Source organism: Triticum urartu, chromosome 7, assembly GCF_003073215.2.
Source record: "Triticum urartu cultivar G1812 chromosome 7, Tu2.1, whole genome shotgun sequence".
In the NCBI taxonomy this organism is placed as follows: domain Eukaryota; kingdom Viridiplantae; phylum Streptophyta; class Magnoliopsida; order Poales; family Poaceae; genus Triticum; species Triticum urartu.
The window spans coordinates 126,843,243-126,855,250 of NC_053028.1; the positions used below are offsets into that span (position 1 = coordinate 126,843,243).

At 49.3% G+C, this 12,008-nt stretch overlaps 2 protein-coding genes across 2 annotated transcripts; both read left to right on the plus strand.

Annotated features, from left to right (window-relative positions):
* The first annotated feature begins 464 nt into the window (after nt 1–464).
* On the plus strand, nt 465–2,605 carry LOC125524636 (tuliposide A-converting enzyme 1, chloroplastic-like). Its single transcript, XM_048689672.1, has one exon. The coding sequence runs from the start codon at nt 1,276–1,278 to the stop codon at nt 2,344–2,346; it is 1,071 nt and encodes a 356-aa protein (XP_048545629.1). The 5' UTR covers nt 465–1,275; the 3' UTR covers nt 2,347–2,605.
* A 6,973-nt stretch (nt 2,606–9,578) lies between these two features.
* Nucleotides 9,579–11,075, plus strand: LOC125522282 (2-hydroxyisoflavanone dehydratase-like). Its single transcript, XM_048687355.1, has one exon. It carries the CDS (start codon nt 9,818–9,820, stop codon nt 10,799–10,801), a length of 984 nt encoding a protein of 327 aa, XP_048543312.1. The 5' UTR covers nt 9,579–9,817; the 3' UTR covers nt 10,802–11,075.
* The last annotated feature ends 933 nt before the right edge of the window (nt 11,076–12,008 follow it).

The window sequence follows — 12,008 nt, forward strand, 5'->3', positions numbered from 1 at the left end:
TTAGCTTTCTACTTGCCATGTCAACTTTTACTTTATTTCGCCATGGCAATTTTTAACCTTCATTGCCATGGCAATTTTACGGTTAAATACTTGGCAAATTTACTATCTACATACATGGGAAATTTTACTCTATTTTTGCCATGTCATAATTTTACTTTATTTTTTCATGGCAAAATTTTAACTTTATTGCCATGGCAATTTTACTGGAACATACATGGCAATTTTCACTGTACTTTGCCACGTCAAAAAATTACTATATTTTTTGCCATGGCAATTTTACCTTAAAATACTTGGCAAATTTACAATTTAAATACATGGCAAATTTTACTCTATTTTTGCCATGTCAGAATTTTACTTTATTTTGCCATGGAATTTTTTTAACTTCATTACTATGGCATATTTACTTTTAAATACATGGAAATTTCGCATGGTCAATTTTAAATTAGTTTCATGGCAATTTCTCCATGTTTTTATTTTTTTGGCTGCGTGTAATTAAAACACCACAGCAAGTTTCCTGTATAAGTTTTTCTTCTCAAATTCCATACAAAGCATGTCAATTTTAATTAAAACATCATGGCAAATTTTAATATTTTTTAAGCATGCCAAATTTGAGATTTTTTTTACCTTGCGCTACTTTATTCTCGGACCACGGCAAATTATATTTTTTTCGACCCTGGAATTAGAATTTTTCATTAAACTTTTTGATCAAAGACATACCCACTAACTGGTTTTTTATGTGCTCACGTAGCAGGATTTTTTTTTTGTTTCTGTTGTAAAAGAAGCGTCATTTTTTGATTTTTTAAGGACTATTTTTTGTTTATAAAGCTGGGCCTTTTTAGGCCCTTTTTTGGTTTTACGTACACGTGCTGAGGGAAGAGGCTGAAAGGGTTCGGGCTGCCCTTCCACCACACCGAACGACACAATCGTTCGTTCCATCGCTCCTCCCTGCCGAACCTTTCCGTTCGGACCGGGGTTCTCCTAAACCGAACGGTCGGGAGTTATCGACGTCCAAAAAAAAACCCAATCCTGTTCATGCATGGTGCCGGTCTGCCGGACAAGCACTCTGTATCTCTATACCACCGTGAACCACCACACAACCTGTAAAGCGCAGACGTGCAGTGCGGGTGCAGCAACGGGGGTGGCCGGAACAACAAACCCGTGTGCCCGGCGCGCCACCCCAACGGCAAGGCGAGGGCCGGCCACCCCGTTCCGTTCCGTTCCACGCGATCGGCGCTACCAGCTCGAATACAAAATATCGAAATTGTTCGGTTTAAAATGGCCCGTCCCCTACTTGCTCTGCTGCACTTGTCCTGCGCCAGCACCGCGCTCCAGGTCACCAGCTCGACCTCGCAGAGCGCGCCCACCGCCGGAATGGCTTCCAGCGCCGCCGCCGACGTGGTTGAGACCGAGCTGTTCCCCTTCATCCGCGTGTACAAGAGCGGCCGCGTCGAGCGCCTGCTCGGCACCGACACCGTGCCGGCGTCCTTGGACGCCTCCACGGGCGTGGCGTCCAAGGACGTCGTCATCGACCCGGCCACCGGCGTCTCCGTCCGCCTCTACCTCCCGCCAGCGGCTGCGGCGTCCGGGGGCGAAGGCAAGAAGCTGCCCGTCCTCGTGTACTTCCACGGCGGCGGGTTCATGGTCGAGACGGCGGCCGCCCCGACGTACCACCGCTACCTCAACGCGCTCGCCGCCCGCGCGGGCGCGCTCGCGGTGTCCGTGGAGTACCGCCGCGTGCCGGAGCACCCGCTCCCCGCGGCCTACGACGACTCGTGGGCGGCCCTGGCGTGGGCGGTCGCCGGCTCCGCACCGGGAGGCCCCGAGCCGTGGCTCGCGGCGCACGGGGACGCGTCCCGCGTGTTCCTCGCCGGCGACAGCGCGGGCGCCAACATCGCGCACAACGTCGCCCTGCGCGCCGCCGCCGAGGGCCTCCCGCGCCCGTGCGCGGCCATCGTCGGCGTGCTGCTGGTGCACCCCTACTTCTGGGACCCGACCAACGCCATGGCGCCGGCGCTGGAGGTCAGGATCCGCAACGAGTGGCGGATCATGTGCGCGCGCCCCGACGCCGGGGTCGACGACCCGAGGTTCTGCCCGACGTGCGCCGTGGCGGCGCCGCGGCTCGCGGCGCTGCCGGGCAAGAGGGCGATGGTGGCCGTGGCGGGCGACGACTTCCTGGCGGTGAAGGGGCGGGCGTACCACGCGGCGCTGCTCGCGAGCGGGTGGCGCGGCGAGGCCGAGCTGGTGGACACGCCGGGGCAGGACCACGTGTTCCATCTCATGCGGCCAGGGACGGAGGCGGCCGCGGACATGTTGGACCGCGTCGCGGGGTTCATTTCTCGTGCTTGACCTCACCTGCTCCCCGTTGAAGTTGAACCGTGCGCGGTTCCTGTCGTCGTGCGTCAGGGCGGCTAATAAATGAAGCAGACTCGCTATCTCCCAAGAGCAACGGATTTGAAGTCTGCTCTTGGAATTTTGCTATACATCTGTGCTGCATCCATCGGCGTGCGTTGAAATTAGTATGTTTCGTGTCTATGTCAGTAACAATATTTTCTTTGAATTTTGAAAAACTTGATAGGCTCCCCATGACAACATAGTGGGAGCTCAATGCCCTTTTGATCTCGATTCATGCTTTGGAAGAAAGATGCCCACGTAAGAGCATCTACACCCAGCATCTCAAACTTGTCTTAAACGTTCGGGCGGACGGACCGATCACTGACCGGTCAAAAAACCCGACTCAACGAGGGCCTCAAACTGGTCTCAGACGTCCGGGCTATCCGACACCCCTCATATCCAGCCCAAATATAGGCAGGATATGAGGCGGCCTAGGCACGTCCACCATGTCAACCCGGCACATCATCGACCCCACGCTGTCCTAAAAAAAACCCAATTTGTCCCTTCTAAGAACCCTAGCTCACTCCACTGTCCTCTCTCGCTTCCCCGCCCCTCCCTCCTCCGATTCCAACCGAATCCAACGACATGTCGAGCTCCGGCAGCCACTAAAGCTCCAACCTCGACATTGACGAGAAGCTGACTCTCCGCATTGCGCCGGAGCGGTCCAAGGTGGACACAGGGGGTAGCTCCGGATCTGCACCGTTGCCGCTCCTACGCCGGTGCAGTGCGGCCGCCGAAGCTGCCCCTCATGGCCCGTGCTTAGCTTCGCGAAGGCTGCGCAATCCGCTCCGTCCCCTTCTCCCGCCGGCCGCTGCTCCATGTGGGCGGCGGTGGGTGCTAGTGCCCACTTCGACGGCCCGCACGCGCACGCCGGAATAGGAGACGCGCGCCGACCGCCGAGAGTGGCAGCAAACAAGGGAAAGGGACGCGACGGAGCAATCCGTGCGCCGCTGCAGCAGGTTGCCGGTGGAGCACAACGAGGACGAGCGACTCCTCGCTTGGGTCTACCGTCGGTCATTGGCGATGGCGGATACAGACGCTTGCAGTTTATGGAGGAAGAATGCGGAAGCGCTCTGGCTTGTCATTGGGCAGTCGAAGCGTGAGGCGGCCGAGGCGGATCAGGTGGTGAACCTGAAGCGACAGCAAGATAGGGTCGTCCGGTGGATGAAGGGGCTTGTTGTCATCACCGACTCCTCCTCCAACAATGGCGACGACCATAGCTCCACATATATCCCATGACCCCGACAATCCACCACCCGCCGCGGACGCCAACTCGTGCACCGTCGACCGGAAGTGCAAAGGCCCGGCAATGAATTGGTGAAGATCCGCCTTCTCCACCTTTAATTTCAAAGTTTTAGTAATGTGGTTTAAACTTGTCTGTTGTTTATGTGGATTATGTAAACTTTGACGATCTTTTGGAGATCCATTGGTGATCTTTTGGTGATCAAAACGTGCATTTTTATGTACGATTCTATGTATGTTTGATGATTCACATAGTTTTATTCATGTTGCATGCTTTAGTATGAATATAGAGTATCAGATATGAGATACATGAATGTGGAGGACACAATTTGAGGAGTGCCCGGCCAGTGCCCGCAGACGCGCCCAGGTGTGTCCGCGGGCGTTTGAGGGGCCGGATTTGATGACCGCGCCTATAGATGCTTTAAGAACATCTACAACCAGGCCTCTCGACCCCCCTACGCCCGGGCGGACGCCCCGGTTAGTGACCGGTAAAAAAACGACCTAGACGGGCGCCTCAAATGGGCCTCAAATGCCCGGGCTGACCGACACCCCTCATATCCAGCCCAAATATGGGGCGGATATGGGGAGGCCCCGGTGTGTTTGGCATGTTGGACTGACGATGGGGTCCCACACGAAATCGGCCAAAAACCCAACAGTCGGACATGTGTCTCCTTCTGTGGGGGGTGTAAACACCACGTGGCGCCGCTAGGCCAAAGTTTGTCTATTTAAGCCGGCTGGGCTCCCCAACCCTGCCCACAACCTCTCCATCCCTCTCCGTGCCACCAGCCCAACCATATTTCTCTCCGTCTCCACCTTCCATTTCCCTCGTCGTCTGACATGGACAACAGAAGAAGACCACTTACGCTATGCTAACACCGGAGCGCCGCTTTCAGGTCGAGGAGGAGATCCGGGCGAGGAGCGCGACCCGGATCACTGCGGGCCTGCCTCCAGACTAGCCGGGCCGAAGGAGGAGGAAGGGGAGCGCCAACCGGAGCCCATGGAGGGGGTGGACGTGACGGAGCCGACGCTTGTTTCAGGCTTCACCATGGACGAGGCCATGGCGGAGTTCACCGTCGCCCAAGCGGCGAAGATGGCGGAGCAGACAACCATCCTGGAGTCCATCTAGGATGGGCCGTACGTGGTGTCCAACCGACGCTTCCTCCTTCAAGAACCGCCGGAGACTGACGCACTCTTCGATGAGGTGGAAGCGGAGATGGAGGCGGAGGCAGAGGAGGAGCCGGAGTTGCGTCTGCCCCATGTTCCCTGGAGTCTGGAACGGAGATAGTGGACATTTTCAACGACGACGAGCAGCGTAGTGTGGAGGATTAGTTGATCTACATACTATGTAGATGTTTTCTTGCAGGGTTTGTATGGTTTAAAGATTTCACATATGAGTTGTTCGGATGAAGAGATAGTTATTTGATAAGTGCCTGGTCAGTGCCCACGGACGCACCCAGACGTCCGCGGGCGTTTGAGGGGCCGGATTTGGTGACCACACGTGTAGATGCTCTAAACCCCTCGGGTTTCATGAACCGACCAACTTACCACTAAGCTAAACAACAGGGCATTGTGTTTAGGTTGTGTTTGGTTCAACTTCAACTGCCAACCAGTGGTTCTGAAAGCTAAAAGTTGAATCAAAGATGTTCCCAGCAAACCAAATTCTCAAGAAGCTGCAACTTCTTGTAGTGAAATTCATGCAACAGTCTGACCTTAACTTTTCTAGCTTCTCAACCAACCGTTTTCCTTTGTGTCCTAGAAATTGAGAGGTATTCACCCAACTGTGCCAATAGTAAGTGGGAAAATGTTCGATCCATTTCTCTCTTGAGCAAATGAGAAAGTGAACCGACCACAAAGGGACTCATACCCACCAGAGAGCTAATGGAAATAAAAGGCGTGCTCGTGGAACATGGGAAGGTGGGGCAGCTAGGGTTCCTAGCCACCACCACACGGCCAACCTACCACCACCCCCGCCGCAACCTCCTCCTTCCTCAACTACCTGGTCTCGAATGTCTAGTCCCGACTAGCAGCACTGGCGCACCCCTGTAGTAGCCGCTCCTTCCCCCTCCCTTCGGCGGTCCGGCCATGTAGCAACCCCTCCTTCCTCCCTCTACACATGACAAAAGGGTTCATTATGCATTAGTGCACTATTCATTTAATGCACCTCCCAAAGGTATAACATAATAACAAGTGTCATCATTCATTATATTCTTATTTTCGATGCTAGCTTCGTGTTTGTTTTTAGGAAAATACAATCTTGTGAACTCTGGGTATCAAAACTGCATTGGATATCTTACTCCTTTTAAGGGGAGTACATACCATCTACCCGAATTTTGCTTTCGCCATCATCGTCCACCGTAACTTTAATAAAGGTTCATTAATTTTAAAATTATTCAAAAAATCAAATTGAAAAATATTCACAAATATTTGCATATTTAAAACATATTTATGAGAATATACAAAATTATAAAGTTTTTAAAACAACCATGAATGGTTTTTACAAGGTTCATAAAATTTAGAATGTTCGTGAACTTTAGAAATAACAAAAAATAAATTGAAAATAAATAAAATAAAAAGGTTAAAACCAAAAGAAAGAGAGAATAAAAAATTGAAGCCAAAAGGAAAAACATAAAAAGGAAAATTTTGAAGAAAGAAATACTAAAAAAATGCTCTTGAACCCTATGTATTTGTATGAGGGATCCATGGAATGGCTTTGAATTAACATAATGTATGTGTCTGATTGCTACGAAGTTGTCTCGTGTCTCTTTCTCGTCCTATGCCCCCACATGTACACAATATCTCGAAGTTTGATCAAGGCGGAGGTTAGGAGCAAGGAGTACACACATTGCTATTCTAAATACCAGTGAAAGAAAGGTTTAGTACGGTAGCAGAAAAGCCAATGCTTGGGGATTTATGAGGTGTAGTCATTAGACATTCAATGCTTTCGTCTGAATTATATTCTTAATAACCAAGGTAACCCCGGGAGACGGTAAGGGTATGCGTTTAGACAACTGACTCTTGATGTAGGTCGCGCATCGGCCAAGATGTAATTTGGACACATCCCTCACTTCATCACGTTCCAAACACATCTTAATGGGTGTCTTCCAGAGCACATATTAAGATCATGGTGATCCCTAGCGCAAATGTATGGTTGTAAGGATCAAGACCTCATATCCAAGCATGTTTTAATTCTAGTGTTTACATCCCCAAGGTTGTTAAGGCCCGGCTACAAAAACTAGAATTTAATTCTGATCTTGACTTGGTAGAGGCTTTGAATAATGCACATCCTCTCATGGGTTCGATAAACTAGGGTCACTCCTTGGGGAAAATGACAGGAAAACCTCCGTTGTCCAAACCAGATCTCAAAGAGAATCAACCACCTTGCAATAGTTCCTTCATGGATGGGCGAAACACACCAGTGGAAGTTACAAAAGGAGAGAATAAAAATGATTATCCACTATAATCGACGTCCTTGATGAAATTTTATAAAGCCATTTGCTAATTGGATAGGAGATTGAGTTTAAAAATCATTTAGTTGAACAAATTGCTAGACTTTAGCATATGGAAGAATTGAAGTGTTATAAAAAATTGAATACCCCTCAAACTCACCCTCTAATGAGGGTCTCTTCAGATCATTCATATATGAGATCCAAAAACCACCCCTTCTCTTAAATGACTCGGTTGAGCTCAGCTTACTTGCGAGAGTGAGGGAATGTAAGAGGAAGTAGATTCAAGTGAGATTTGATATCTTTCCTTGCCCGAAAAAGAATTGAGTTCTTCTCCAAGCACTCATCATGCTAATCTCTCTTCGAGTTTGGAGACTCCTAGGTTATGGGAGTCCGCCGGGAACGTCGAAGTTGTGGATTTTTCACTGAGCTTCCGAAGGCTAAAGATCTGAAAAACCTCTACACACTGAGTGTGATTTGGTGATAATAACAAGTGATTAGGGAGCTCCTCAATGGAAAGTAGAATTTTAGTGGATATTTGAACTCTGGGAAATATATCAGTTATTTATCTTCTCATTAGGATCTGCAGTTTGTACTTGCTACTCCCTTCGTTCCTAAATATAAGCCTTTCTAGATATTCCTATATGGACTACATACGGAGTAAAATGTCCATATGTAGTCCATATTGGAATCTTTAGAAAGACTTATATTTAGGAATGGAGGGAGTATTATTTATACATTGAATGGAGTTTGAACTCCTTGCTAGTTCCTTTTATCATTGAGCTTAACTTAATTTAGGGTTTGTGTTTGAAAAGTATCAAACTAGTTTAATTACGCATTATGATAAAACGCAATCCATAATTTATTAAATCATCAATATATTCACTCCTCCTGTACGTGATATCTAGTTCCTTTCAGATATGATGATCAATAATGTGCAGTGATAAAAAATCTTTTTATGTGTCATGTCTTATTGATATTAGACTTGCTATATTTAGTCAATAGAGCTTATAAGGACAAGGGGTTGGCACTTGATTCTCTCCTTCTTTTTGGGTTTTGTCTAGATCAAGTGCTAGAGCTTATGTCTGGGTTTCGGCTCTTGAGTCATTTTTTTACTTTTAGAAGAAAAATATACCTTTTTAAATAACTTGTTAAATAGTTTTAGAAAAAGTTCCACAATTTTTAAAAATGTTCACAATTTTAAAGATGTTTGTATATTTTAGAAAAATAATCAATTTAATATTTTTAATTATAATATCGTATATTTTTAGAATATTTTGATTTGGGGAGATGGTCACAAATTTTAAAATATTCCGAAATTTAACAAATCTTCACTAGTTTAATAATGGTTCTCGTTTTTTTTAGTATTAAAAAATGTGAATTCAAAAACATTCACAAATATTTGCACATTTTAAAATTAATGACAATTTTAAAAATAAATTTAAAAAATAATCATGAGTGTTTCTAAAATAGGGTCGTGAAATTTCAAAACAAAATCGTGAATTTAGAAAATAACTAAAAATATATCACATAAAAATAATTTTCAAATAAAATTAAAAGGGTAAAAAACAAAAGAAAGAGAGAAGAAAAAAGATTAGAAAAAGGAAGATAGAAAGACTAAAAAATTGGTGCCCTGCCTCGTCCTGGGCTGGTTCAATAGCCCGCGGTGTTCGCGTTTAGTCGGTATCCAATGACTTAGACGCGTAATAGGATTCCGTGGACAAGGGTGACGACTATTGAATTGGAGTGTAAAGAAAACTTGTTTCCTTGGCAGTAATTGTGGCATAAGTAAAGATGGTGTAGGATTTTGAAGACCGCTTTGATTTGTAGGCATTTCGAAATGTAGGAGTAGGAAAAAAATATGATTGATTGACATGTCCACTTGAATCCTCCAGAATAGCAAGCCACATGAATTCAGACTATATATTGTTTGATGCCACAGAAAAAAAAAACTAACCAATCCGCAGTTTGATGGTTAGGAGAACAATGGTATCCTTAGCCCATCAGAGTTCAAGTCCTAGACTTGACATTGATGCTCGTATTTTTCTGAATTTATTTAACGTCTTCCGACGATGTGCATGCGTGCGTTTATAGGGATGTGTGTATATGCATATGCATGAGCGTCTACGTACGTACTGTGTTAAAAAATGAAAAACAGAAAAAACGTAAAAAAAAGGGTTTGAGTGAAATGGAATTTTCCATCAAAATAAAGTGCAAAGCAATTCTTTGAATTTTTTCTAAGCATTCAAATCCTAACGGATCAAGAGGATATGTAGGACCTAACGATCCAAATCCTTTATAAATTCCATTATGAAATGTCCCGAATCAAAGCAGCCCTGATATAGCGCCCAGAAGCATTTCACTAGGTCTTCTAGAATATTCTCAAGAAAAAACTAGGTCTTCTAGAAGGCACGGGCCCAGTCCCCTATTATTTTAAGCACAAAGGAAGGAGGGCTACGCTGAAAAAGACCCCCCTCTTGATGCCCAGTTGCCCACAATGATCTCCACTCTCACCAACACTGCTCTGCCGCGCACCGAACCATAAAAAAGTGCCCGTACCGCCATTTTTGCCACCTCACCTACCGTTCGCTCCACCAATATCTGGCATCCACCGTTCCTCCACCACTCCATTACATAGTGCCGGCGATCGAGATTCCAGAGCCAACCCCCGGAGCGACGTCACGAGCAAGCCCACGGACGAATACGCGACGCCACCAGAAGAGCTCAGCTAGCTCGTCCCAATGGCGGCGACGGGCGGCTCGGACGACGAGGTGCACTTCGACTTCTTCCCGCTCGTCCGCCAGTACAAGAGCGGCCGCGTGGAGCGGTTCTTTAACTTCCCCCCGATCCCGGCCGGCGTCGACCCCGCCACGGGCGTCGTCTCCAAGGACGTCGTCATCGACCCGGCCAACGGCCTCTGGGCGCGCGTCTTCCTGCCGCCCGGCGCCGCCGGCAAGCTCCCCGTCGTCGTCTACTTCCACGGCGGCGCCTACGTCATCGGCTCGGCGTCCGACCCCATGACGCACAACTACCTCAACGGCCTCGTCGCCGCGGCCAACGTCCTCGCGGTGGCGCTCGAGTACCGCCTCGCGCCGGAGCACCCGCTCCCCGCGGCCTACGACGACTCCTGGGAGGGGCTCAAGTGGGTGGCGTCCCACGCCACGGCTGGCGCGGGCGCGGCAGACGGCGCAGAGCCGTTGCTGGTCGACCACGGCGACTTCTCCCGCGTGTTCCTGGCGGGCGGTAGCGCCGGGGGCACCATCGCGCACGTCATGGCCGTGCGCGCCGGCGAGCAGGGTGCCCTCCCAGGCGGGGTCGGCATCAAGGGGACTATCGTGGTGCACCCCTACTTCAGCGGCGCGGCGGAGATCGGCAAGGAGGCGACCACGGGGAAGGCGGAGAAGGCCAAGGCCGACGCCTTCTGGCGGTTCCTCTACCCGGGCTCGCCGGGGCTCGACGACCCGCTGTCCAACCCGTTCTCCGAGGCGGCCGGCGGCAGCGCGGCGCGCATCGCCGGCGACCGCGTGCTCGTCTGCGTCGCCGAGAAGGACGGCCTCCGGGACAGGGGCGTCTGGTACTACGAGAGCCTCAAGGCGAGCGGCTACGGCGGCGAGGTGGAGCTGCTCGAGTCCATGGACGAGGACCACGTCTTCTACTGCATGAAGCCGCGGTCCGAGAAAGCGATCGAGTTGCAGGAGCGCATCCTCAGCTTCCTCCGCAAGTGAGCGGCCGCGCGCGCCTGCAAAGGAAGTAAGTTTCCCGTGAATCCGTGATGGAATAATCTTATCGCCATTGATGTTCCTCTGTTTGAGCTTGAGAGATCCCCCTTTATTTCTTGTTCCTCGGTTATGGTCTCGCCGATGCAGCCGACCGATTTATCTCCTCAGTACCATGGCGAAGAAAGCTATAGTGGGTTTCTTGACAATTTGTGCTCAACTTGTTGTTTCAATCATCTTTCCTCTGAGGCCGAAAGCAATAAAGGTCTTTCATTTTTTTTAATTCTATTTTATCTTGTGAAAAGTTATGGATCATGTTTGATGTTTTGAGGAGAAACCGTTATTAGCCTTGTAAGGGCATCTTCAACACCCACCCTAAACCGTTCGCGTATGTCTCGACTGCAGAAGCCATCCAACACGGTCCTGTATCGGTCCAGGGCAAGGTCCAGACATGTTTTCTCCTGCAAATTAGAGACAAAGTGTGTGTGTGTGTGGGGGGGGGGGGGGGGGGGGGGGCGGGTGCGGGAGTCCGGACTGCAGGCACGTAGGACCCCGACACCCCAGGACTACCCGATCCCATTTCCTTCCACAACGTCCCTTCTCCTCCTTACTTTGCACCCGCACCGTCCACCTCCTCCGCCGCCCTTGTACCTCTCCACCCGCCACAAAGGCATTGTCGCACGTTCGCAACCAGCACCGACGCGCCCGCTCGCCTTTACGATGGCGCTGTCCACCCTGGAGCCATTTGTACCAGGTACACTCCGCTCCCTGTCGACGACGTCCATGGCGGATACCACGCCCGACAGGTGTTCGATCAAACGCCATTGAGCTTATTTTCAAATGCTATATTGTTTTTTGAGAGTACGAAGGATGGTGAGCTACTCAACCATGGAGGATGAGTAGTTGTGCGATGCGTGGTTGGCTGTATCCGTGGATTTCGTAGGCAGGAGCAGATAGGGGACCCTCTGGCAGCAAGTGCATGAATAATTTCACCAACGAAAGCACATTGTGCACTAAGACATGTACATCATTCAAGAACGCAACGTGAGGTAGTTATCGTATCGCTGGTACGCTATGCAGACCAGCGTCACCAAGTTTGGTAACGTGGTTCGTCAACTGGGGCAAGGTGGCTATTGCACGTGGTAGGACAAGATTGTACGTTTTGCTTCTTCTTGCTCAACTTGTTTAAATTATTCATTCACTCAATGTTGGTCTA